This window comes from Onychostoma macrolepis, chromosome 09 (assembly GCF_012432095.1).
Source record: "Onychostoma macrolepis isolate SWU-2019 chromosome 09, ASM1243209v1, whole genome shotgun sequence".
Lineage (NCBI taxonomy): Eukaryota > Metazoa > Chordata > Actinopteri > Cypriniformes > Cyprinidae > Onychostoma > Onychostoma macrolepis.
This window is the reverse complement of record NC_081163.1, coordinates 20733471-20759651: the sequence shown is the minus strand read 5'-3', so window position 1 is coordinate 20759651 and position 26181 is coordinate 20733471. Positions and strand designations below refer to the sequence as shown.

General features: G+C 36.3%; 2 protein-coding genes across 4 annotated transcripts in view; one reads left to right on the top strand and one right to left on the bottom strand.

Annotated features, from left to right (window-relative positions):
• The first annotated feature begins 2279 nt into the window (after positions 1 to 2279).
• dnajc3a (DnaJ (Hsp40) homolog, subfamily C, member 3a) lies at positions 2280 to 10515 on the top strand. The gene is given in 13 exon segments (XM_058787339.1): positions 2280 to 2466; positions 3078 to 3188; positions 3513 to 3637; positions 3735 to 3809; positions 4323 to 4475; positions 5176 to 5357; positions 5657 to 5776; positions 8978 to 9083; positions 9188 to 9308; positions 9531 to 9608; positions 9611 to 9662; positions 9767 to 9915; positions 10007 to 10515. Coding segments are annotated over 13 exon segments (1518 nt in total). The 5' UTR covers positions 2280 to 2384; the 3' UTR covers positions 10171 to 10515.
• Positions 10516 to 10657: 142 nt separating this feature from the next.
• The window catches only part of uggt2 (UDP-glucose glycoprotein glucosyltransferase 2), a 43329-nt gene continuing 27805 nt past the window's right edge, over positions 10658 to 26181 (bottom strand). For 2 of the 3 annotated variants that reach the window (XM_058787336.1, XM_058787337.1), the window contains exons 27-41: positions 25796 to 25875; positions 25067 to 25256; positions 24626 to 24784; positions 24356 to 24441; positions 22385 to 22469; positions 22177 to 22259; positions 21304 to 21327; positions 20235 to 20333; positions 20063 to 20147; positions 19136 to 19318; positions 18481 to 18641; positions 18200 to 18314; positions 17986 to 18102; positions 11519 to 11684; positions 10658 to 11426 (exon numbers count right to left, since the gene is read on the bottom strand). In XM_058787336.1, coding sequence (XP_058643319.1) covers positions 11404 to 11426; positions 11519 to 11684; positions 17986 to 18102; positions 18200 to 18314; positions 18481 to 18641; positions 19136 to 19318; positions 20063 to 20147; positions 20235 to 20333; positions 21304 to 21327; positions 22177 to 22259; positions 22385 to 22469; positions 24356 to 24441; positions 24626 to 24784; positions 25067 to 25256; positions 25796 to 25875 — 1656 coding nt within the window. In that variant the 3' untranslated portion in view covers positions 10658 to 11403. The remainder of the gene's footprint in view (positions 11427 to 11518; positions 11685 to 17985; positions 18103 to 18199; positions 18315 to 18480; positions 18642 to 19135; positions 19319 to 20062; positions 20148 to 20234; positions 20334 to 21303; positions 21328 to 22176; positions 22260 to 22384; positions 22470 to 24355; positions 24442 to 24625; positions 24785 to 25066; positions 25257 to 25795; positions 25876 to 26181) is intronic. The other variant, XM_058787338.1, reaches the window with a different exon arrangement.

Here is a 26181-nt window from a genome sequence, read left to right as displayed (position 1 = left end):
TCCCAAGGAAAGGTCATTTTCATGTTACTAATAAGTATTTTTTGTTGACTTATATACATCTACATAATCATGAAGGTCTCTAGAATCATCCAAACAAAACAATTCTTACAAGAGATCTATAGTTTTTTGTATACTTAGTCAAAAGTCCAAGCAGCAACTATAGTTGCCGGTGGGCAAATGACTTGTAAGTACATATAACATATATCATGGGGAAATGGGGGTATACTGCATAGCATCATGCTACTCATGTTACCTTCTTGTTAAAAACAGCTTTTTAGCATCATGATAGCAACATACTAATCATGCTAACTTAATGCTAACATGTTAATCACATTAACAACTTGTTTAAAACATGTTAACATCATACTAGCAAAATGTTAATCATGCTAATTTTGTTTGAACATTTACTTGTGTTAGCATGTTGTTAGCATAATGCTAACACAATTAACATGTTGTTAGCAGGTTGTTAACATGATGCTAAAATGACTAGAGTTACTATTAGTGCCTAGTGCCGAGTTTTCCCAGGGCAAGCACCACTCACATTTTCTTCAGAAAATGTACAGTGCCCTTCACTAATATTGGCACCATTGGTAAATTTGAGCAAAGGCAGCTGTGAAAATAAATTTGCATTGTTTATGTTTTTGATCTTTCATTCAAAAAATTCGCAAAAACAAAAATGAAGTAAAACAATTGAAAGTTGCGTGAAAATCTCATGATGACTTTTTTTTTTCTCCAATGCTTGTTGGCTACAATTATTGGCACCCCTAGGAATTCTTATGAGTAAAATATCTTTTTTAGCACACCCGGGTGACTAGGAGCATGATATTGTACAGCCATGACTTCCTGTTCCACAGGATTATAAATGCCAACTGATAAAAAAAATCTAAACCAGACTGCCTCTGTTAGAAATCATATAATGGTCCATGGTTGGATCTTCCATCAGGACAATAATCCAAAACAAACATCAAAATCAACACAAAAATGTGTCGACTGAGCACAAAATGAAGCTTCTGCCATGGCCGTCCCAGTACTCTGACCTGAACCCTGTAGAAAATGAGTGGGTGAACTGAAGAGAAGAAGCACCAACATGGAGCTGGGAATCTGAAGGATCTGGAGAGAATGGTCTCTGAGCTCTTCTCAGGTGTTCTCCAAACTCTTCAGGCATTACAGAAGAAAACTCAGAGCTGCTATCTTGCACTCTCAGAAATAAAGGTACAAAAGCTGTCACTGGGGCGGTACCTTTTCAAAAGGTACATTTTTGTACCTATTAGGTTTAAATATGTACACTTTAAGTACTAGTATGTACCTTTAAGGTACCAAAATGGACCCTTTAGGTACAAACGTGTACCTTTTGAAAAGGTACCGCCCCAGTGGCAGTTTTTGTACTTTATTTCTGAGAGTGTGGGAAAAGGACGATGCACTAATTAGGTGCCAATAATTGTGGCCAACATGAACTAGAGAAAGCATTTATTTCACAATGAGTCCCCCCACCCACACACACTTTCAGTTGTTTTACTTCAGTGAGAGGTTAGAATTTTGTGAATTTTTTTAATGAAAGCTCAAAATAATAAACAATGCAGATTTATTATCACAGCCGCCTTTGCTTATATTTACCAAGGGTGCCAATATTAGGGGAGGGCACTGTAAATATTTATGTATTTTTATATATTTATTTTCATTTAAATTTTTGATACACAATGTATCAAACTAGTTGGGACAACTTAATGGATGCAATTTGTTCTGCACTGTGTTCCACCACTTTAAGACAAATGGATTTGTTGTTTGTTGTGTATTCATATTCAAGAGATTATAAGCTAGATGCAGCTTTTTTGGGTTTGCATCGAATGTTCTTTGACTTTTATACATAATAAATTTGTTCATGAATAAAGATTGATCTGTTGAAAGCAGTTATTTTGAGTTAGAAGCCAAATGTTCTCCTCCTATTCAAATTTGACATTGAAGGGGTGCATATAACATATTTGCCCCTCGGCAACTATAGTTGCCGCCCATTCAAATATGATTTTCAAGAAAAAAAACAAAAACATGGGGAAAATAAATGCAGAACATGTTCACATAGGACACTATTAACACGACTATATGCACGAAACCATTCAGAAAAATTTGGGCACAAATAATTCCCCCCTTCATCAATGTGCACGCTCACTGTCGCGCAAGCGCAAACAGAACCAAAATAATGATGCCGTGGCTCGCCTCAGTTTAACAGGGCGCAATGGGCGGGGTTTAGAGAAATATCAGCCAATCAGAGTGCCCCACGACCAGTGGGCATGATGTCCGCTGGCCTGACAGCTATGCGAATGTCCAGCGTGTCTGTAGGAACTTTATACGTTAATTCAGTGATTTGACGGAGGAAAGAAAAAGTAAACATGGTTGCCATAAGCCCAGTGGCGCACAAACTACTAAACTACGTTCCTTTTTTACTAGTTTTGATCGATCTTCGATACGAAGGTAGGTCAGTTCTGTTGTTTAAGAAGTGTTTTTTCACCAGTTTTGTATATGTTCATCTTCATGGCAGTTATTTAGAGAAAGTGACTTTGTTGTTTTTATAAATTAACTCAAAGAAAAGTCAATGAGTGATGAAAAATCCCAGCTGTTTAGATGTCTACACTTTACTCATGAACTACATATGGAGAACTGTTATAGTCCAGAAACACGCTGCTGAGGATCCAGTTACCTGTCAAGCATGCTTTAAACCTTAATAATGGTTTCTTTATTTAGTTTTTGTGATGTTATTTTGTCTATAGCATTATTTTTTTTTTTTCTGTTGTACTGCTCTAAAGGAATACTGTGATTCCATTGCAACAATGTATGTTGTCACAAGCTGTCACTGTTTCACTTCACTGAAATGTTTGCTAATCTAGTCTTCCTGACTTTATGGTACGCTGCTCGGCTCTAGTGGACACCTCTGAGGCATACTGTGCTATTGCCATACTAACTGTACACTAATGTGCACTACTCCAGTGTGCTGTACTTCTACTACTGAATACATGGTTCAGGTATTGGTATTGTGCTATGGTTCATCTAGATTAAAACGTTTTTGCCTTTCACTTGTATTGTAGGAGTTAATGGTGGGAAGGATGGTGGTGTTGAGAATCATCTGGAGATGGGGAAGAAGCTTCTGGCCGCTGGACAGCTGGCAGATGCTCTCTCTCACTTCCACGCTGCTGTTGGTGAGTACTGAATCTTTTTGCATGAGAACATAAATTAAATCTTGTGTATAATGCATTCTTTTCCACACAGTGCAGTGTCTATGTAAGCAACATGTCTAGATTTAATCATATAAAACAAATAATATGCACACACACACACACACATATATATATTTATATATATATACATAAATATATGTATAGTTATGCATATTATTTGTTTTATATGATTAAATCTAGACATGTTGCTTACATAGACGCTGCACTGTGTGGAAAAGAATGCATTTTTTTAAATATATACACACCACACACACTTTTTTTTTTTTTTTTTTTTTTAATTGTCAGATGGTGACCCCAAAAATTACATGGCATACTATAGGAGAGCAACTGTGTACCTTGCTATGGGAAAGTCAAAATCTGCATTACCAGACTTGAGCAAAGTCATCGAACTTAAACCGGACTTCACATCGGTGGGTTTTCAGAATCATTTCACACTGTAAAATACATACAACATTTTTATATGATTTACCAAAACCTGTGTAACCAGTGTTTCTCCTTAATCCACAGGCGAGGCTTCAGAGAGGAAACTTACTGCTGAAACACGGCAAACTTGATGAAGCAGAAAGTGATTTCAAAAAAGTGGTGCGTGGCATTTGGTTAGCATTAGGGATGCACCAATTGGACCTGATCATTACATGCCATCTTTAACTTGTATAATGTGAATTGATTTCTGTAATTTTACTGTGTAGTCCATTTTTCTGTAGCATATGGCTTATTATTAAAACTGCAATAAAAAAATACAGCAGATAAGGTTAGTATTGGTTGAACATAATGCTACAATACAGGCTGTTTCCTAATCAGTGCACACCTTGTTATCATGTCCACATAAATCTTCTGAAGAAAATGACAGTACATTCTATATCACATTAATATTTCAATTGTAATACCTATGAGGAGACCATATTTAATTAAGTCTCCCTGGAGTGCCCTCATCCTTCTCCAGAGTATTCTTAGTTGGGTGAGTCAGTGGGGTATATTTCCTGTCATTACTCCTGTCAAGGCTTCGTTTAACCTGCACAATTGAACTGTTCTGCTGTTTTGACATTTGCTATCTGTTCATTGTCTTAAGTGTGACACATTTGTTTTGTCTTTTAGCTCAAATCAAACCCAAGCAGCAGGGAAGAGCAGGAGGCACAGAGCCAGCTGAAGAAATCTGATGAAATTCAGAGACTGGTGGGCCAGGCACAGAGCGATTTCAATCGCAAAGACTACGGCTCTGCTGTATCGCACCTCGACATTATCATTGATGTGAGTTAACCTGGATCAGGGTTATTATCATTAACTAAACCTAAAACTAGAACCAAGAAAACACATACTAAAAATGACAAAAACTAAACTAAATTACTAAAACTAAACCAAAATGAGTGTAAACAAATAAATAAAATCTTTATCTTAAAATCGAAAATAAAAAAGGACATCTTATTTGAAATATTAACAGATGCTGTAATGGTATATCATTGAAGTATATTAAAGTCAAAAAGTTAGAAAGCTCAACAGACAGACACCGGCTGCTGAAGAATTGATCCAAAGAAGTATGTCCCAAAACTGCAATATTTCATAAATAACAATAATAATAAAACAAACAAACAGAAAATGTAAAAATAGAATCTAATTCAAAATATTAAGAAATCTATAATAGTATAGCAATGATACTAAAATAACACTGACCTTAATTTTATGTCCCTCCCTTTAATAACTCAAATGTTTGAATTGACCTTCAAGAGGTTCCTGTTTACTGAAGGTGATCCAGGTGGTTTTGTCCTGGTGCACAAAGGGATTACTTGTGCTCAATATGGGCACTCTTTGTTCAGTAATGTCATCATGTTTGCTTTGTAGGAACTGTAAACAGAACAAATATCATATTAACTGCCAATAGCAAGGTATTATTATAAATATTATAAAAAACAAGATTTGTCAAGTCCTTTTTATTTGCTTGTCATCTTTTCAGACGTGTGTTTGGGATGCAGACTCCAGAGAGATGCGGGCAGAGTGTTTCATTCAGTTGGGTGAAATGGGCAAAGCCATCAGTGACCTCAAGGCTGCTTCAAAATTAAAAAGTGACAACACTCAGGCTTTCTACAAGCTCAGCACCATCTATTACAACCTGGGAGACCATGAGATGTCCCTCAAGTAAGACAACATGTAGTTATTAATGCATTAGGTCTGGGAGTTTGGAGTTCATGTATGCTACAAAAGCATACTAGCGTATTGCACAATATAGACCTTAACTTATACTGCCTACTATGTTTTAATAATAGCATGTGAAATGAAATGCAACATATGCAAAGATACATGTACAAGTAAGTGCCACACTATGCTGCATGTCCAAAGTGTGCGGCATCCAGTTTTCAGTCTGGTTATTTTGAACTTGTAATAAACATTTAGAAGCTGGACCCATGCTTAATAGTGTTTTTTTTTTTTTTTTGCAGTGAGGTGAGGGAGTGTCTGAAACTGGACCCAGATCATAAGCAGTGCTTCAGCCACTACAAGCAAGTTAAGAAGCTCAACAAACAGATACAAGCTGCTGAGGAGCTGATCCAGCAGCAAATGTATGTACCAATGTTGCTATATTTTGTAAAAAAAAAAAAAAAATTTTTTAAAGAATATAATATTGTGACATAGATTCTTTTTCTTATTTTTACCTATGTTATTTTTAAGCAGTTTTTTTTATTGTTTTATATTTCCATATAATATAACACATCCATACATTTTTTCAAACTTGTCCTATGCAGGGTCACAGGGATTCTAGGATACCCTAAATATATAATATAATATATAATCATGGCCAGAAATATCGGCACCCTTGGTAAATATGACCAAAGAATGCTGTGAAAATTAATCTGCATTGTTAATCCTTTTGATCTTTTATTTAAAAAAATCACAAAAATCTAACCTTTCATTTGATAATAAGAATTTAAAATGGGGGAAAATATCATTATGAAATGTGTTTTTCTCTAATACACATTGGCCACAATTAACGGCACCCTTTTATTTAATACTTTTTGAAACCTACATTTGCCAGTTTAACAGCTCTAAATTTTCTCCTATAATGCCTGATGAGGTTAGAGAACACCTGACAAGAGATCAGAGACCATTCCTTCATCCAGAATCACTCCAGACCCTTTAGATTCCCAGCTCCATGTTGGTGCTTCTTCTCTTCAGTTCACCCACTCATTTTCTATAGGGTTCAGGTCAGAGGACTGGAATGGCCAGCAGAAGCTTGGTTTTGTGCTCAGTGACCCATTTTTGCGTTGTTTTTGAGGTTTGTGTTTGGATTATTGTACGGTTGGAAGATCCAAACATGACCCATTATAAGATTTCTAACTGAGTCAGTCACTTATTGATTTTTTTATCTGTTGGTATTTGATAGAATCAGTGATGCCATGTGTCTAAACAAGATGTCCAGGACCTCCAGCAGAAATATAGGCCCACAACATCAAAAATACAGCAGCATATTTCATTGTACACATGGGGTACTTTTTATCCCTGTGTTCACCAAACCCATCTTGAGTGTTTGCTGCTAAAAAGCTAATTTTTTTGTTTCATCTGACCATAGAAGCCAGTCCCATTTGCAGTTCCAGTGGTGTCTGATAACTGTATGCTGTTTGACAAATTTTGTTTTTAAGGTTTTCTGACCCCGAGACTCAACTATTTTCTGCAATTCTCCAGCTGTGGTCCTTGGAGAGTCTTTAGCACTCAAACTCTCCTTCTCACCGTGCATTAGGCCAATATAGACACACGTCCTCTTCCGGGCAGTTTCCTAACATTTTATGTTGATTGGAAATTCTTAATTATTGCCCTGATGGTGGAAATAGGAATTTTCACCGCTCTAGCCCTTTTCTTAAAGCCACTTTACTAATTTGTGTAGCTCAATTATCTTTTGCTGCACATCAGAAATATATTATTGATTGATTGATTGATTAATTTTCACAGCCTTCTTTGATCATATTTACCAAGGGTGCCGATATTTTTAGCCATGACTGTATAATATAATATAATATACATTTTCATTAATTTATTCATTCATTTGAATATAATTAACTAAAAAAAATATTACATACACACCATTATTCAAAAGTTTGAGGTCTGTAATTTATTAAACTTTTAAATTTTTTGAAATGCCTTTTATGCTCAACAAGGCTGCATTTATTTAATTAAAATGTAATTAAAAATATATGGAGGTCTTTCTTTCCCTAATTTTAGACTGTATGCTCAAGCCTTTTCCCTCCGCCCTTTATCAGTTTGGTGTGATCCTGACACTTCTGTGTCTTGGAGAGCAATTGAGGAATCTATTGTTTATCTGTATAAATTGAAGCATCTTGTTTTTTCGGGGGTTCCGCTTAGGCAGTGTAAATCTCGGTTTGGTCCCATTGTAACTCGCCTCCTCTCCACATGGAGGGATGTTGAAAGACGTTCACAACTAGTTACAATATGGCATAGGCATTCGCCTATTTTCCACAATAATAATCTTTTGTCAGGCAGTACTCCATTTCGTTGTCCGCAATGGACTCATAATAAAGTAAACACTCTGGATATCTATGATGATAGTGGTTTAAAGTCCTTCCAGAAACTCAAAACTCGATATAATCTGCCAGGCACCTCCTTCTTTATGTATTTGTGCATTAGATCGGCCCTACGGGTGTATGGGGTGCCTTGGATCTCTCAACTGCCTGTTCACCCTTTACACAACTAATCCTTCCTTCTGAGGAATCTCCCTCCTCTGCTTCAGTCATCTATCTCTTTCTTCTTGAGCATTCATACAAACCTTTATCTTTATCAACTGTTTGGGCTAAGGATCTTAATGAGGATGTGCGAGTTTTATTTTCGGATCAGGTATGATGGGGTATGTTTAAATTGTCTTCTAAAAACCCTAATCAACAAACGATTCATTGGAAATTGCTGCATAGGGTTTACTTGACTCCAATGAAACGTTTTTATGAATCTGTCGTCTTCTCCTAAGTGTAATCTCTGCTCCCAAGGAGTTTTAGGCACGTTTTTGCAGTTTTTTTTTTGGGAGTGCGCCATTTTTTCATGAATGACTTTTTGACTTTTGGGACTTCACCTTGTCCGTCCAACAAAGAAGTTTACTGTTAGCTGCTCTCACAGCAGCAAAACAATTGCTGGTCAACCATTGGAATCCTCCTCACACAATGGACTGACGAACCTGGACTGTGTATTTGTTGGACATCATCTCGATGGAACTCTCAACTTCTCGTATACATGGATCTAATGTGAAAACTGTAAATTCATGGCATTCAGCTTTTAATGTTGTCATCTTTTCTAAAATCTTTGTAAAAATTATTTTATTTATTTATCTATTGATATTAATTATTTAATTTTATTTATTATTATTATTTTTAATGGGGTGGGATGGGTTGGAGTGGGTTTTAAAGTTGTACAGCTGCCTTTTGTTTTATATTATGGTTCCCTGAGGGGAAAAAAATAAATAAAATTGTTTTTGTTTAAATACATTAAAAACAGTAATATTAAATATTTTTACACTTTAAAATAATTATATTCTATTTTAATATATTTTAAAGTATTATTTATTCCTGTGATGGCAAAGATGAATTTACAGCAGCCATTTAGATTAATTCTTCAGAAGTTGCAATCAAGGATTCTTTTCCAGGATTCTTCAATAAATAATAAAATTATTTGAAACTGAATATTCTTTACTGAAACACATTAAAGTGAATGTACACTCATTGACAATCTAAAGAAACTAAATGATTGTTTTACTAAATCCCCAGGTACAGCGATGCAGTTAGCAAATATGAGTCTGTGATGAAGACTGAACCAAATGTTCCTCAGTTCATACTTAACGCCAAAGAACGCATGTGCCACTGTTTGACAAAGGTGAGACTGAGCTCCTTGACCACAAGGTGTCGCTATCTACCAAAGCATACACTGCATCTGCATGTAACTGATGTGAGTGACTATGTTTTGGTCTTATTCCTCAGGACCAACAAACTGCTAAAGCCATCTCAGTGTGCAGTGAAATTCTGAAAGCAGACCCTCACAATGTGAATGCTTTAAAAGACCGAGCAGAGGCCTACCTCCAGGATGACCAATATGAAGAAGGTAGATATATGGAAACTTTTTATTTTTTATTTGAACCATTGTAACAGTTTTTATATTTTATTAATAACTGGGTGATGTTGTTTTATACATAGAATGTACGTTTAAAATATGATTAAAAAAAATAGTTGAAGTATTCTTGGCAAATTGGCTACTTTTCACCAAATCATTTTAAGAGCAATCTTGAAGAAAAAGTATTAAGTGACAGAATTGTTCTTTTTGCAGCCATTAAGGACTTTGAGAGTGCTAAAGAACATAGTGAGAATGACCGGCAGATCAAGGAGGGTCTGGAAAGAGCACAGCGCTCCTCAAACAGTCCCTGAAGAGAGATTACTACAAGATCCTGGGTGTGAAGAGGTAAGATAATACATACAACAACTCTATCATCTGTTAATCAATGCAGAGGCCTAATACTCATTTTAAAATAAGTGAACACTCTCATCCAACTGCTGTGGTTGCAGAACTGCCCAGAAGAAAGAGATCCTGAAAGCATACAGAAAACTGGCACAGCAGTGGCATCCAGACAATTTCCAGGATGCAGAAGAAAAGAAAAAGGCAGAGAAGAAGTTCATAGACATTGCTCAAGCCAAAGAAGTCCTCACCAATCCAGGTATATTTAGTGCCACATTTGTAGCTTCACCCTGTTGTTGCTCGGTTAATGTTCTGTGGTAACTTAGTCCAGTTTTTCTGTTTCTCTGCAGAGATGAGAAGCAAGTTCGATCAGGGCGAGGACCCCATGGATCCAGAGAGTCAGCAGGGTGGGGGGCATCACCACCACCAACACTTCCACGGTGGCTGGGAAAACTTCCAGGGATTTAATCCTTTCGGTTCTGGACCTTTTAATTTCAAATTCAATTTCAACTAAGGCTCGGCTGAAGACACCTAGGGCCTGGATATATGCTGGAGTCAGCCTATAGGAACTGGCACCTTCTGAACCTGCCCACAGGCACGGCTCTGACATGACAAGCGCCTTCAAACACCGATCTCACGCTATCAAGTGATCCCGTTTTCTAACTGTCATTCTTCGAAGCAGCTCCTATACTTTCAGGGATCTTCCAATCCAGAGCGCAAGATTAATAGACAAGCAATGTCTGTGAGCGCTGACCTTTTCATTCCCAAGAATAATATGTACATAGAAAACTATTTTTCTATGAATGAAACTATGCTGTAAATAAGGAAATAAAGAGATATGAATGCTTATTTAAATTAACATGACTTTTTGGTCTGTTGTTTTACTATGACTGAAGAGCATAGCGGCGTTTTAGATTAAACAAATTGGTTTTTAACATTAAAATGAATGGATTTAAAAGACTTGTATCCCCTTTCAGAATAAAAATATCACTTTATTCCTGAGAAAATCCACATCTTTGAACATCAAGGCATAGAAACAAATGTGTACAGAATCAGTGATGCAATATAAATAAAACAGGGAATGTAAATGATCCGTCTCAATAATTGGGATACAGAAACGGTTTTAGAGAATGGACCTGCAGAGCTGACTTTGACAGCCATGAATATGGGAATTTGATTTTTTCGCCCATAAGAGTTTACATTTGTATGGTTTATTCTGGAAATATACTGTATATCTTAGAGAGCTCTACTTGGTAGTGTTCAGACTTTCAACGGCAGTTTAAAAGTGAATTTATTAGTGAGACCTTTGTTTTAAATCAACAATTTGCAATCACAGATACCTTTCATTTGCAAACACTGACCGTTATTTACTGAAACTGTGAAACAGTATAAACATCTATAATCTTATCTGAAGGAATGTACACAATATTGACATGTTTGCCCCTTATAAATATACACCAGTGCCACTGTAATTTCATAAACTGGCCAAAAATATCAGAACACTGCAATTGTATTAAATCTTTTTGTCAACAATTATTTATAAAAAGTTATTTATACAGTTTACATCTTGAAGTCAGAGAGCATTCAAACTAAACCTTCATTCAAAATCATACATAAAAAAAATGTCATGAAGTCCTTTAAAATGATTCCTTGTGTGTATTTCCTCAGTGTTCCTGTTGTGGAACATCTCTGTATGGTTGAGTTCAAGATTCACAGGAAGATAGGTGCAAACATGAGCACTCGAGTGCTAAAGTTCATCACGTCGAGTGCCTGTTAAAATACAGATGTTTATGAACCGTGCTTTATACTCGAGGCTTACTGGAAGAAAAAAAAAAGTCATTTTAGTGATGACTAAGTCTTACCTGTGTGCTGTGGAGATGATGATGATGATCTACCCTCAGTAATTTTCTCCTTCTGCTCCTTCACCCGTTTGAGAAACTGCTTTATCTCATTGTCATACTTGGACCATTCTGGAACAATCCTCACCGCTGCACTTAACTTGGGCTCTTTGGTCTTTGGGTTATTGCACTGCAATAAATCAAAACAAAGAAAACAGTCAATTGTGGTGGCAAAACACTTCCTTCAACCTTTTCCATCAGTGCTTAGAGTGGCCTTATCTAATTTCTTGAGCACTTAAAGTGAAAACTGCCAATGTTGTTCATCTATAATAGAGCTTGATATCAACACTTTCATGACTTCTGAGTCACAAAACACGTTTTTACAACATAATGGCACTTGCCACTGGCACAGAAAGTTCAGAAAAGTTACATCATATCTGAGAATAGACAGCAAAACAAAAAGCATACCACAACTGAGCTCAAACTGGTTACTAGTTTGGACACATCAGTTGAGAACCAACAATTTCACTGTTTTTAACATTGATAATAAGTAATGGTTCTTAAGCATCAAAATAAACATATTAGATTAAAATATAAAAGAGTTTTTAAAAATTGTAATATTTCAAAATTACAGTTTTTTTTAATTGAATTTAACATTTGCAAACAAAGGATCTTACCAACCTCAAACCTTTGAACGGCAATGTAGATTAAGAATAAATTAACATTCACACAACATCATATTGTAAGAAATAAGAGGCTTAAAGTTCAAGACCCAATAGCTTTACTGTAGAATCATCAGATTTATATCAAAATGTGTTCATGGTGAACAGAAAAGTAGCAGCAACTGTGCTAATTACAAACAATGGCTAAATACACTAGATCAACTGTATGACTGAATTTAAGAACTGAATCTTTATGCAATGAACATTATTGCATTAAAGTTTCCATAAAGGCTTTTCTAGTCATCTGAGATATATATATATATACACATACATATACATACACGCATATATATACACACACACACACACAGGTGCATCTCAATAAATTAGAATGTCGTGGAAAAGTTCATTTATTTCAGTAATTCAACTTAAATTGTGAAACTCGTGTATTAAATAAATTCAATGCACACAGACTGAAGTAGTTTAAGTCTTCGGTTCTTTTAATTGTGATGATTTTGGCTCACATTTAACAAAAACCCACCAATTCACTATCTCAACAAATCAGAATACTTCATAAGACCAATAAAAAAAACATTTTTAGTGAATTGTTGGCCTTCTGGAAAAGTATATTCATTTACTGTATATGTACTCAATACTTGGTAGGGGCTCCTTTTGCTTTAATTACTGCCTCAATTCGGCGTGGCATGGAGGTGATCAGTTTGTGGCACTGCTGAGGTGGTTTCTTTGACAGTGGCCTTCAGCTCATCTGCATTTTTTGGTCTCTTGTTTCTCATTTTCCTCTTGACAATACCCCATAGATTCTCTACAGGGTTCAGGTCTGGTGAGTTTGCTGGCCAGTCAAGCACACCAACACCATGGTCATTTAACCAACTTTTGGTGCTTTTGGCAGTGTGGGCAGGTGTCAAATCCTGCTGGAAAATGAAAGCAGCATGAAGTGCTCCAAAATTTCTTGGTAAACGGGTGCAGTGACTTTGGTTTTCAAAAAACACAATGGCCTAAACACCAGCAGATGGCATTGCACCCCAAATCATCACAGACTGTGGAAACTTAACACTGGACTTCAAGCAACTTGGGTTATGAGCTTCTCCACCCTTCCTCCAGACTCTAGGACCTTGGTTTCCAAATGAAATACAAAACTTGCTCTCATCTGAAAAGAGGACTTTGGACCACTGGGCAACAGTCCAGTTCTTCTTCTCCTTAGCCCAGGTAAGACGCCTCTGACGTTGTCCGTGGTTCAGGAGTGGCTTAACAAGAGGAATACGACAACTGTAGCCAAATTCCTTGACACATCTGTGTGTGGTGGCTCTTGATGCCTTGACCCCAGCCTCAGTCCATTCCTTGTGAAGTTCACCCAAATTCTTGAATCGATTTCGCTTGACAATCCTCATAAAGCTGCGGTTCTCTCGGTTGGTTGTGCATCTTTTTCTTCCACACTTTTTCCTTCCACTCAACTTTCTGTTAACATGCTCGGATACAGCACTCTGTGAACAGCCAGCTTCTTTGGCAATGAATGTTTGTGGCTTACCCTCCTTGTGAAGGGTGTCAATGATCATCTTCTGGACAACTGTCAGATCAGCAGTCTTCCCCATGATTGTGTGGCCTAGTGAACCAAACTGAGAGACCATTTTGAAGGCTCAGGAAACCTTTGCAGGTGTTTTGAGTTGATTAGCTGATTGGCATGTCACCATATTCTAATTTGTTGAGATAGTGAATTGGTGGGCTTTTGTTAAATGTGAGCCAAAATCATCACAATTAAAAGAACCAAAGACTTAAACTACTTCAGTCTGTGTGCACTGAATTTATTTAATACACGAGTTTCACAATTTGAGTTGAATTACTGAAATAAATTAACTTTTCCACGACATTCTAATTTATTGAGATGCAGCTGTATGTATATGTATATGTATATAATGTATGTATATGTGTATGTATATATATATATAATAAACAAAAAGGGATTTAACTTTTTTCATTAATTAGCAATTAAACATTTTTAAACAGCACCATACAGATGAGAAAACTATTCATTATTATGATATTGATGATGATATTATGGAGTGACTGCAAGCACAAGTTGGCACGAAAATACAAGAATAAAATAAACAAAATATGACAATTACTGCCCTATAGTGTGTTTGAGTAAAAATAACCCCACACAGCACTGGAGTAAGACTTTCACAACTAAACTTGGTGAGAGTGCTGGATGGAATGCGGAGGTCAGCACTCTTCTAAACCTGCGTCAGACCTGAGTCCAACCTGTGCTGTGAGCTGCAGCCCTCACTGCCGTCTCTAATGAGACGTTTCCCTCTCCACCTCCCAGGAGCAGCCGGCAGGGAGGAAGAGGGTGTAAATGAGACTACTATTTTTGTCGCTCTGTGTATGTGCGTTAGTCATAGTGGGAATGAAGAAATCTGGGTATGATCAGACTGCAGGCATTTCAACCTGATATCACTTCAAATATCATCTTCAAGGTGCTCTTTTTTTCAAATGAAACAAAGCAAATTGATCGTTATTGCTGAAATTATAATCAGTGCCAAATACAATACGTGAGGTTATGCTAGGGGATATAAAATATCTAAACTCTAATGTTTATCTGTAACACTGTACAATAAGGTCTTATGTTTGCTAACATTAGTTAACAGGGTGCGATTTCTGAACAAACCAGATGGTTGTGATAAAACATATCACAGCAATAAAAATATAGATTATTGAGATTAGATAGCTTCGATATTTATGATAATTCATGGTTACAGTGACACTAATAGTTCCAATTTCTTCCAGGAATTCAAAAACAATCAGGAGTTAATGATATTATGATCAGAATAACGAGACACTGTACATATTCAAATGCGTTTGCGTCCATATTTTTGATCAGTGCTTTCACTACACAACATACAAACTTTACTCCAAAAGTGAGCACATTAGGCTATGTATTCACACGTTTACCATAATTTATTAATGACCCGCAGAAAGAAGACTCTCTGCCGATCCATCAGTCAATATTGCTCATTGATCATAATTCCCACATTACAGTGACAGCAAGCTTCTGCGTTCTGTCTCACAATACATTTATGTGTCAGTTTATTTACAATATCTGCATTAGGTCACAATAGAGTAAGTTTTGAGCAAAAACATTGTGTATTAATGTCATGCTGTCACTATGAAATCACGTGCTGACATTCTGTAAAGCGCTGTATGGATTGAGGTGTGTGAACCAGGAGCACGAAACCCAGAAGGTCTCTATTAAGCGGGAGAAGCGCTGACAGTTATAGTCCATTTCTGATTTTATTGTTGTTTGTATTGTCATGTTGCAGTATTTTACTTGCTAGTGTGTTTTAAAAAATATTTTTATTTTTGGTATTCTATATGCTTTGTTGGTGGTTGATGGAGTAGCATTCCCCCGGGGGGATATATATATATTTTTTTTTATCCCCACCGCACCATGGATAAATATAATTCAGCAGAGACAGGGATACATTGACCAGAAGGGGGGAAATTCCCCAATCCCCCCATCCCCCCCTACAAATCACACCCTGTTAGTTAACTATATTAACTGTAACATGAATTATCAGCTATAATACTTCTACAGCATTTAATAATCTTAGTATATGTCAGTTATGTTAATTTCAATATTTACCATTACATTTTTTTTAGATAAAAAAAGTTATATCTTATAAAAACTTACATAACAAACAGTTAACAATATTCATATTTTTATTAAAGGTGCAGTAGGAGATCTTGGAAAATGCCTGATAGCACTGAAAGCGAACGTCCCACCCTCCCTGCAATCGCTGTCTAAAGCCATGCCCCCTGCACGCATATATGCTCACAGACCAGAATACCAGAGACAAATTCACTACAATTGGCTACATCAGCGGTTCTCGCGCACCCCGCTCTGCACATTTCATATGTATCTCTGATCATGTGCGATGTTTGTTCTATTCAACCGTAAGTGCCCTGCGAAGTGGACATCACCGGATATTCCGCCATGATTCCAGTTCGAAGCGAGTGTATATGTTCCATACAAAGGGCATTAAAGTGTGCGAGACGTAAATATAAATTGTATTTTTTTTTACAGAGGTATATTATGTCACACTTAACACTTCTCTAGTAAGTTTCGTCTGTGTGTAAGACACTGCGCAAATCTGTCAATTAATGTTCCGAAGTGAATTAAACTTCAACAGATTTCCCTGCTCTGGGAGTAGGGAGCAATGAACACTGTGTAGGGAGCATGTCAATCGGAACACAGTTCATGCACGGAGCTCACTTCTAACGAGCTGGTTATCTGAATCGGGTTAACTAAGTGAGACATGCAAAATATGTAGAGCGGGGGGCGCGAGGACTGGAATTGGGAACAGCTTGGCTACATCATGTGTCGGACCGAGCGTTTTGATTGGACGAACATTTCTTGGTCCTACGCCACAGAATATATAAATACAGATAAATACATTTAGACCACTTAACTTAATAATCAGGATGTGAAGAGACTTTCAACCAGCATAACAAAAAATGTTTCTGAAGACCTATTGCACCTTTAACGTATATTAACAAAGGCTAATAAATGCTGTAATATATATATATATTTATTAGGAGTGTCAACGTTAATATTTTTTTAACGCAAATTAATCGCTTGATAAGGTTTGACCCCAACTTCTTCCCATCATCGCAGCGCGGAAGGGTATCTATCATTGTGTGATGAGGGTACAGCAAACCAGTGTTGCCAGGGTAACGGCACAAGTGGGCTATTTTGAAAATACAGTCGCGGGAAAAATTACAGAGCCGTGGGTTGCGTGTTTTGGACTACTTTTTTAATGTACCGCGGCCGCCCAAAGTGTATATAAACAAATAAAAATTAAAAAGATCCTTTTACTAATGTGTATTATACTTGGAATGTGTTCCTGGCAACTTAAGAACAGAGAGGCGGTAACATCACAAACAACGTGAGTTTCAGCCAGAGCAGCAGAAATAAACTTGACAACAGCCACTATAGATTACATAAGATAATAAACACACGATTACGATAGGATATGGTCTGTATCTGATTTTGTTTAGAGAATGTGTACATCTGAAATGCTAATTTGTGCAGCGATATAAAAGGCTATAAATAGCATATTTTAACAACAGTAAACGACCAAATTCCACATGTGATCGTAAAAGGAAGTTATTACAAACACTCGATGGTTGTTTGAAGTGAGTTCTGAGTAAAAGTGTACTATTAATCTCATAAATTGTCTTATGTAGCATGATGCTAATGTTAGCTCTAATGCACCTGCAGAACAGGTCCAATTCTTCTTCACAATGCATTTTGTCATAATACTTCATGTAAGGTCGCAAGAAATGTTTTGTTGTATTTATTTAGAAATACTTTTGATAATAGTTGGGTAAATGTATACTGGGATTGAAGCGATATGGCCTTGGTAAACGTGTTATTGCCAGTAAAAGGCTGATAATGGCTGAATAAAAACAAAAGAATAATGATAAAAGAATAATAAGGATTATGTCTCATACCTGGCGGAAGGGTGAAAGGTTCTGTTTCCTTAAACTAGTTTGTCACGCATTTATTTTTCAACACATTTACAGGTAAATCCTAGTATTTTAAATTTGTGATTAATCATGATTAATCACAGTCCATGACTGTGATTAACACAATTAAATTTTTTAATCGATTGACAGCACTATATATATATATATATATATATATAGGTTTGCTAATGCCATTTACTGGCATTTTCCCAATGGGTCTCCCATTCCTGCTAAGCTGTAGTGTTTTGGTAGTTGAAAGATAGTGTGGTGTGAATGCATACTAACCAGATCTATGGTCTTGGCTGTAGTTTTGGAATTGTCATCACACCAGGTCTCACACCACAGCCACTCCTGAGGTAAGGACTTGATGGCTACTTGATGGATCATGTTGTTGGGAAGGTCCTGTGTTAGCAGTAATATCACAGTAACCCCATAGAGAACATTCAAATTACATTAAAGTCTTCTCTAATGGTTAACATGTGTGATGTCAAGCACATACCTGGTCCAAGTTAGACAGACTGTTGGGATCTTGGCTTAAGGCTTGGTACTGCCCTCTGAGGCGGTCTCCAGCTGCGATCTTCCGGAATTTTTTTAAGTCCACCACATATAATGCACTGGAGAAAAAGGGCAACATTTATTAAATATTACACATATCACAATATCATATAACAACAGATTTTTTTTTTTTTTTTAAATGTTACAGCAAATCTATAATCTATCAAGACGAAATTGACATTCTGTGTTTTCAACATACATTATTGTGATTTGTTGTGGTCTAACCTGATGTGGTATTTCCTGTGTCCAAGATGAGAAGCCCAGTAGCCAGTCTTCCAAAAACGGTAGCCTTCCATCTCTTTTCGGCTGTCGCAGAATGGTGTGTACCCATAGGGGGCGCCCTCTAGATCCAGATCTCTCAGCTCCTTCAAATCTGCCCTGACAATCTAAATATAGAGTATGCCGGGTTATGTTTTACAATAAGAAGGTATCACTATTTGCTAATGTGTTAAAATGATGAATTGTTGGAGAAGTGCCTGTCAATACTCTTGGCTGCTATTAATGAAAAAATAGCAAACTGTAAGACATGTATTGTTAAATCAGATTCACAGGTTGGAAATAGATACATATCAACATTAACATGGATCAACATCAACACACATCAAATATGGTAAAAGAAGCTCAAATGTAATGGCTTGACATGCAAATCCAAATCTCACTGTTATGGAATCAAAGTCGTTTGATTTTTCATTTTTCCATTTCATTTTTGGTTGAACTAAGCATTTAACATGAAATAAGATAAAAAAAAAAAATGCAAAAAAGCTGTAATTACTTCTGAGATGACACTCGCTGAATTTAACCTGTATTGAGATCATGTTTGTTGCTAAATGTACAAATATGCTGGTATTTCATTCTGAACCAATGTTTTTCTCATGCGTACCTGATCAGCATCTACAAAGATGATCTTGTCCACAGCCAAGGGGAAAAGCACATCCAGGAAAAGGATCTTATAACCCCAGATGATTCGTTGCTTTTCTGTCTGCTGGTGAAGCCAGCGGGGCCACTTATACTGGACCAGCTCATACTGGAAACCATAAGCCTTCGCCATGTGAGAGATGGTGTCCTGTACACACACAAGCAGAAAGGGATAGACTACAGAGGACGACACACTATATTTGGCACAGTGCATCTATTAACACATTCATGGATAATGTGTTATCCATGTGTACCCCCACTTTCATTGCTAAGATTATGACAAAGCATTAATTTAATAGCATGATTTCTTTTCTGTTCATGGTTTAATGTTTGAAAATTAATTAAAGGCAGGTGTAAATGTATTAGTATTGCAATTTTACAGTTTTATTATTAGATTATTTTTCTTAAATATTTGATTTTTAAATTCTACAGTGAAATATTGCAGTAGTAATATTTCGTATTTTGTTTATTTTTGTAATATTATTACTATTATTTTATAATCACATTGACATATAATAAATGTAAAAATATGAAAAATAATTGTAATTCACAATTGTCATTTTTTAAATCAGAAAATAGCTGACTTTTTACACAAATTGTGTAGCCCCTATATTAAAAGGTGTATAATTAAAACTGTAATCAGACAACACACTGAGAGCAAAGCATCACAAAACAAAACTTACATATCTAATTAAAAAGTAAACAAATAAATAAATTGATTAAAAAAACTAAAAAACCTGTGCATCCTGACTCTCAAAAATAACCTCAGCCAGGCAAATTGGAAATAGTCATTTCAGCCAGCTCTTGCTATGTTTGTGTACAAAATGCATCAGTCAGTCAGTGAATGGCCAGGTGAGTGCCTAGAGCATGCTGGGAATGATAGCACTCTTACCTTAAATGAGGGGGAGAGGTAGTTTTTGAGGAACCAGAACTTGACAGGGCTTTTGGTGTATTGAAGGACAGAGAGCATCATTATTCTATAAGGGGAAAAATGGGAAGTAGAAATATGTGAGGAGTTGAAGATGACACTGACATAGATGCATTCATACAAGTGGTGGTCCTACCTCAGGAAGCGCTCATATAAATGTCCAGAGGCCACTGAGAAAATATTGAGAACATCTTTCTTCTTGTCATCCTCATCCATACTCGGGCCACCGGCAAAGCTGCAAGACACCCAAAAAAACACACTTATCTCCAAAAACTTGGCACAGCAACAGGGATATAGCTTTGCTAATAATCTGTTATAACAGGATTATGTGGACTATTTTTCGATTACAAACACTGAATTTTCAGCAGCCATTACTCCAGGCTTCAGTGTCACATGATCCTTTCAAAATCATTCTAATATGCTAATTTGCTGCTCAAGAAACTTTTTTTTTTTTTTATTATTAGCAAAGCTGAAAACAGTTGCGCTGCTTAATATTTTTGAGGTAACTGTGATACTCTTTTTTTCAGGATTCTTTTAAATAGTTCAAAAGAACAGCATTTTTTAAATAGATTTTTAAAAATAAATTAGGTAACAAAATATGAAACTAAATGGAATCTTCAAGTAAATGATGCTAGACCATTTCTTGGCAAGTTGTTGGTTCAGCCTAATAGGTTTTGAGACTGCACAAGTGATTTTATATTTCATGTCGACAAACAATGCTGTATGTATGTTCTGAGGTGGTTAAGAGATTTCTGAAGGTCTCAACCCCCATCATTACCACAAAACAAAACCAAGTGCCATCTGTAGCTTTCCACAACCACCCTAGCCAAGATCTCACCTACTGCTGCCTCTACACAGATATTCACATTAGACCATTTTTTTTTATTGCAAGCATCACACCTTTGGAACATTTCGGTCTCCTGTTTCCAAGCTACATACTTCCCAAGAAAAAAGGCGAGATGAGGTTTGTTTAATAATGTGGAAAGGAGGTGATGTAACACTGCTGAGACAAGGTGGAATTTTGAAACAACCTGGCAAACTATTTCTAAATGTGGAGAATGATGTGTAAAAATCAAGCTGAGGGGAAACTCAGTGAAAAAGATAGATCACAGATTACTAACTGAAATTCTGCTGTGCCACTTACTGACGCAAGAAAAAGTGAGAAAGAGAAAAAAAAGTGAAAAATTAGAGATCAAATTCCCTACCTTTTCTCCAAAGAACTCCACACACTTCTCAAAGACAGCAATGAACAAAGGAGACAGATCACAAAACGTAATAAACAGAGCGCTTAATTAAAATGCAAACCCTCTGCATTTTAATATGCAAAATATACACTACTCTTCAAAAGTCTGGTCACAGTAAGTTTTTATAAAGAAATTAATACTTTTATACAGAAAGGAATGCATTAAATTGGTCAAAAGTGACATTTATACTGTTAGAAATTACTTTTATTTCAAATAAATGCTGTTCTTTCTATTCGTCAAAGAATCCTGAAAATGTATCAGTTTTCACAAGTATCATGTGACATTGAAGCCTGGAGTAACGGCTGTTGAAATTTGAGCTTTTGCTATGAAATTGAGCTTTGCGTTAAAACAAAAAAAGACTTATTTTACACAGGAATAATATTTCACAACAGTACAGTGTTTACTGTATTTTGATCAAATAAATGCAGCTTAGATGAACATAAGAGGTTTCTTTCAAAAACATGCACAAATTTTACAACCCCCAAACTTTTGAATGGTAGTGTGTGTATTTACATAGAGACAAACAGTCATATACAGGCCTACCCAGGATCTGCAGATCTTTTTTTCACACTGGGTAGAACTTGATGAATAAGTCTGTTATTAAACTATCCAAATAATTATTTAAAAAAAAAGGTAATTGTAGAACCTTGGACTTTCACACTCTGTAGAAATCTGTAAATTCTACGCAGACCCAGCCATAGCAAAGATCTTGCAGTCTGTTTTTCTGTGACTGTGTTTTTTTTTGTGATTATTTAGAAACTTAAAGCGTTGTTCCTCTCTAGCTTTTTAAGAAGTGATCTAAGATGTGATTAGTGCTTCAAAAGTCAGACTCACCTGGTTATGGAATCCCACAAGCCTTTGGATTCTGTTCCTTCACTTAGAAGATCCTCATTGAGTTTGTCAGGCTTTTTCTGGACCTAATATTTGAACAGATGTTACTTTTCCATTGGTCCCATCAGCGGGTGTTTTATATGGAGGCAAAGTCTGGAAATGCTTGTTAGCATAATAGATTGCGCATACTATAATAACATTACAAACTTACTCTAACTTTGATGATCTTGCTGTGGAAGCTGTTGAGCACCACAATGACATCACCAGCATCAACAGGAGAGTCCGTGCCATCATGCCTAAAACATACATACACAACACTATATGAGCACAAACATACTATATCTGCACACCCTGAAGGAAATATCAGTACTTACAATTCAGCAAACGAAGCATGCTAAACGTTACAGACCTGTAACTCTAAATACACAAGGCTTACTTTATCTACAAAAGTTTGAATGGTGTCTATAGGTTTTACAGTTGAATTAGAGATGAATTAAATTGCATTAAACTTAAGAAGATGAACAAAAACAATTCAGAAGAAGAAGAAGGGAAAGAACAACAATAGAAAAACAACAAAATAAAAGAACTAGAACAACAAGTACAAGAGAAGAACAAAGACAAACAATAAACAGAATAACTACAAGAACAATATAAACAGAAGAACAAGAAAACGAACAATAACAAGGATGAAATAAACAGAAAAAGAACTATAAAGGACAAAATAAACAAGAACAACAAGAAAAAGATGAACAGAAAAACAATAACATCAACCAGGAGAAGAGAACAATAACAATTACCAGACATACAGAAGACCAACAAGAACAACACAGAAGAAAACAATGAACAAAACAAAAATGACAAAGAACAAGGACAAAAGAATGACTATGATTAAGAAAAACAACAAAAAAAGGCAAGAACAAGAAGAAGAGGGACATGAAGAACAACAAGGATGAAAAACGATGAAGAAGAACAGCTAGTAAATAATTTGAGGAATATCAATAGAGTGCTGCCTTACAATCACTGTAATTACTCTGATTCCTCACCAATGACTGTACTGGATTTATTTTGAGCGTTCCTTTTGTCAAGTTGTTCATGTCTCAGAAAGAAGATGTGATGACATGAAAGCATAATAAATGTCCAGTGATACAGGACACAGGGTGCCATTAGTTCCGGCATCATAAATGAAACCCTGGATCCATTAGGCTACACTTCCTCAGAAAAGGATATCAGTGAATTGCACACAGACAAAACACTGCCTTTCCATTCATTTAGCAGCCAGCAGTGTGTGTGTCTGAGAGATACTTTCTTTTCTCTCTCACACACACTCTCTCAGTTGGTTTTGTTTTGTGCCAGACCTCAGACTACATGAATAATCACACTAGCAGTGTGAAAAATGACACTGTGCTTTAACTTTAACCTGCATGAATGGGGTATAAATTTTACCGTCTTCCATAATTCTCGAAGAAACCACAACTGCTTAAATGTGCACAATGAATGAAAATTGATGACAAGCATTTTAGAGAGTTTTGATGTGGACTGTTAGTTTGAGTGTGGCTGTTTCTTTTTGTCCTTTATTTTGGATGGTATCTGTATTCCTCGTACAGCCTATTGCAAGCAGACCCAAGACGACAAGTTTGACTCCCAGAGAATGTATAAACGTGTGCTGATAAAATCCATATATTGAAAAGATTTTAAATCATTGTGGAAACAAGATATGCCAAATGAAACCTAACTTTCAAACATTTGGGATCAGTAAGATTTTTTTTTTTTCTGAAAGAATTTAATATATCCAGCAAGGATGCATTCATTTAAAAAGTGACAGCAAAAGACATTTATAATGTAACAAAGATTTCTATGCATATACAGTAAATGCTGTTCTTATGAACTTTATATTCATCAAAAAATGATCGTCCACCTTGAAAATCGATGCAAAAATCTGGGCAAAAGTAAATTCATTCCAGCTTTTAGAATGATTTCTGAAGGATCATGTAACACTGAAGACTGAAAACGTATCTTTACCACGACAGGAATAGATTATTACATATTATTACAATTTAAAATAGCTCTTTTTACTGTATTTTTGTTCAAATAAAATGCATGATTGTTAAATATGATATTAAAAAAAAAAAAAACATCTTACTGACCACTAAACTTCTGGACATGTGAAGAGAAGAAAACTCACGCTTGTATCTGATAGATGTCCTCTGAGCGGCCCTCACGCAGCCTCAGGATCCAGGCACCAGGCTTGGCCTTCAACTGGAAATAGCCCTGTGAAATGCGGTGGGTTAGCTTTTGTTTTTGTGTTCCACAGAAGAACATCAGTCATACAGGTTTGGAAGGACATGAAATCTCATTTTGGGTCCATGTAACTCTTATCAAACTAGGAAAACCTCCAAGTACAATAAATACAACATATATTCAGGAAAAAGCAAAGAAGAGAGAATAAACTCACTAGGTTGGCCATGACAATGGTGTCATGCATGAGAGGTTCCTGTCTCATGCCCAGTGTAAACTGAAGTCCTCTGGGAGGCTGACCAGTGGACAGATCAAAACAGTGGCCCTCCAACAGCAGATACTCAAGCTCATACTCTGCATTGACTACACCGCTGACCTGACAACACAGTAGGGGAAGACTCATTTATCCATCAAAATCCATCATACTACTAAGCATCTTTTTCTTAGAGATTCTGGCTGATCAAGACAATCAGTTACACGTAACAATAACGTTTGTTAGTGAAACGTGAACCAGACCATGAACTATGTATCATAAAAATGTCAACATTTCACAGAACTATTGCAGCAACTGTGCAGTCTGAACTACAAAAAACTAATCACGTGTACTGCTCAGCATTGGTAAATGTATACATACTGCATTTAGAGTTAGAATTCATACCTCCTGAAGGTGGATGTTATCTAGATCATATGGGCTTCTGACCGCCTCTACCATCCAGCTCTCTGGTGTGATCATATTAAGAGTGAGCAGAGGGGATTCTGGGATTTCAGTAAACCGGGCCATAGGGCCAGGGGAAAGGGAGTTGTTGCCAAAGAATGAAACATCTGGTTCCAAAACATATCGATAAAAGCTGCCAGAAAGACAAATGAAATGTATTAGACATCAATCTTACGAACTAAACTGGTGGTCTGTTGTTATTTGGGAAGAGCTAGAAATTCCATGACTAAATATTTTCAGTATACTTCTAACTTCAACTTTATTAACTAATTTTTTACCTTTATTTTTATTACTGATTTTTCAGGAAAATTATTTACATAATATTAAAGAAAAATAAAATAAATAAAACAGCAGGACAAGGGATATAAAATACGTTTTTTTTTTTTTTTTTTTTAGATATAGGTTAACAAATTCAGTCATTGATTATGGTTTGCATTACAATACTCCACCCATTTCTTCCAATATTAATACAAATTTTGTTTTTAAAGTTTCATTTCAATTTCTATGAAATGCAGCCCCCCCCCCATTAAACATTTTAACCACTAAACTCTGTTAAAACAACAAAAAACAAGATAATACCTGCAGAACAGCACTAGCTGCTATATGTGTGTGCACATGCATGTCCCCCGACCCTCTCTCAGAGCTGAAGTTTAATTAAGCTTTTGCTCTCACCTCTTCAGGGGCATCTCAGACAGCTTGGCTCGACAGTTCATGAACACCTGCACTTTCATATTGACCACTTGACCAAGCACCTGCAGCACACACAGAGGAGAAGGCCTGGTTATTAACCACTCACACACTCACAAACAACAGGATTCAGGAGGGAAGGCTCCAGGTCACACTCCACTGGACCGCATACAGATGAGCCAACTGCTCTCATTTCATGTTCTAGATCTATATAAAAAAAAAAGTTCTTTAAGGATCCAGACCATTAAAAAATAATGAAACGGATAGGAAGTTGGAAATTAAAGCTGCAGTCCGTAAGTTTTGCCTCTTTGTCACAATCTCTGTTTGAAAACCTGGAATTGCAAGCTGCTTGCAGAATTATCTCGCTTGCA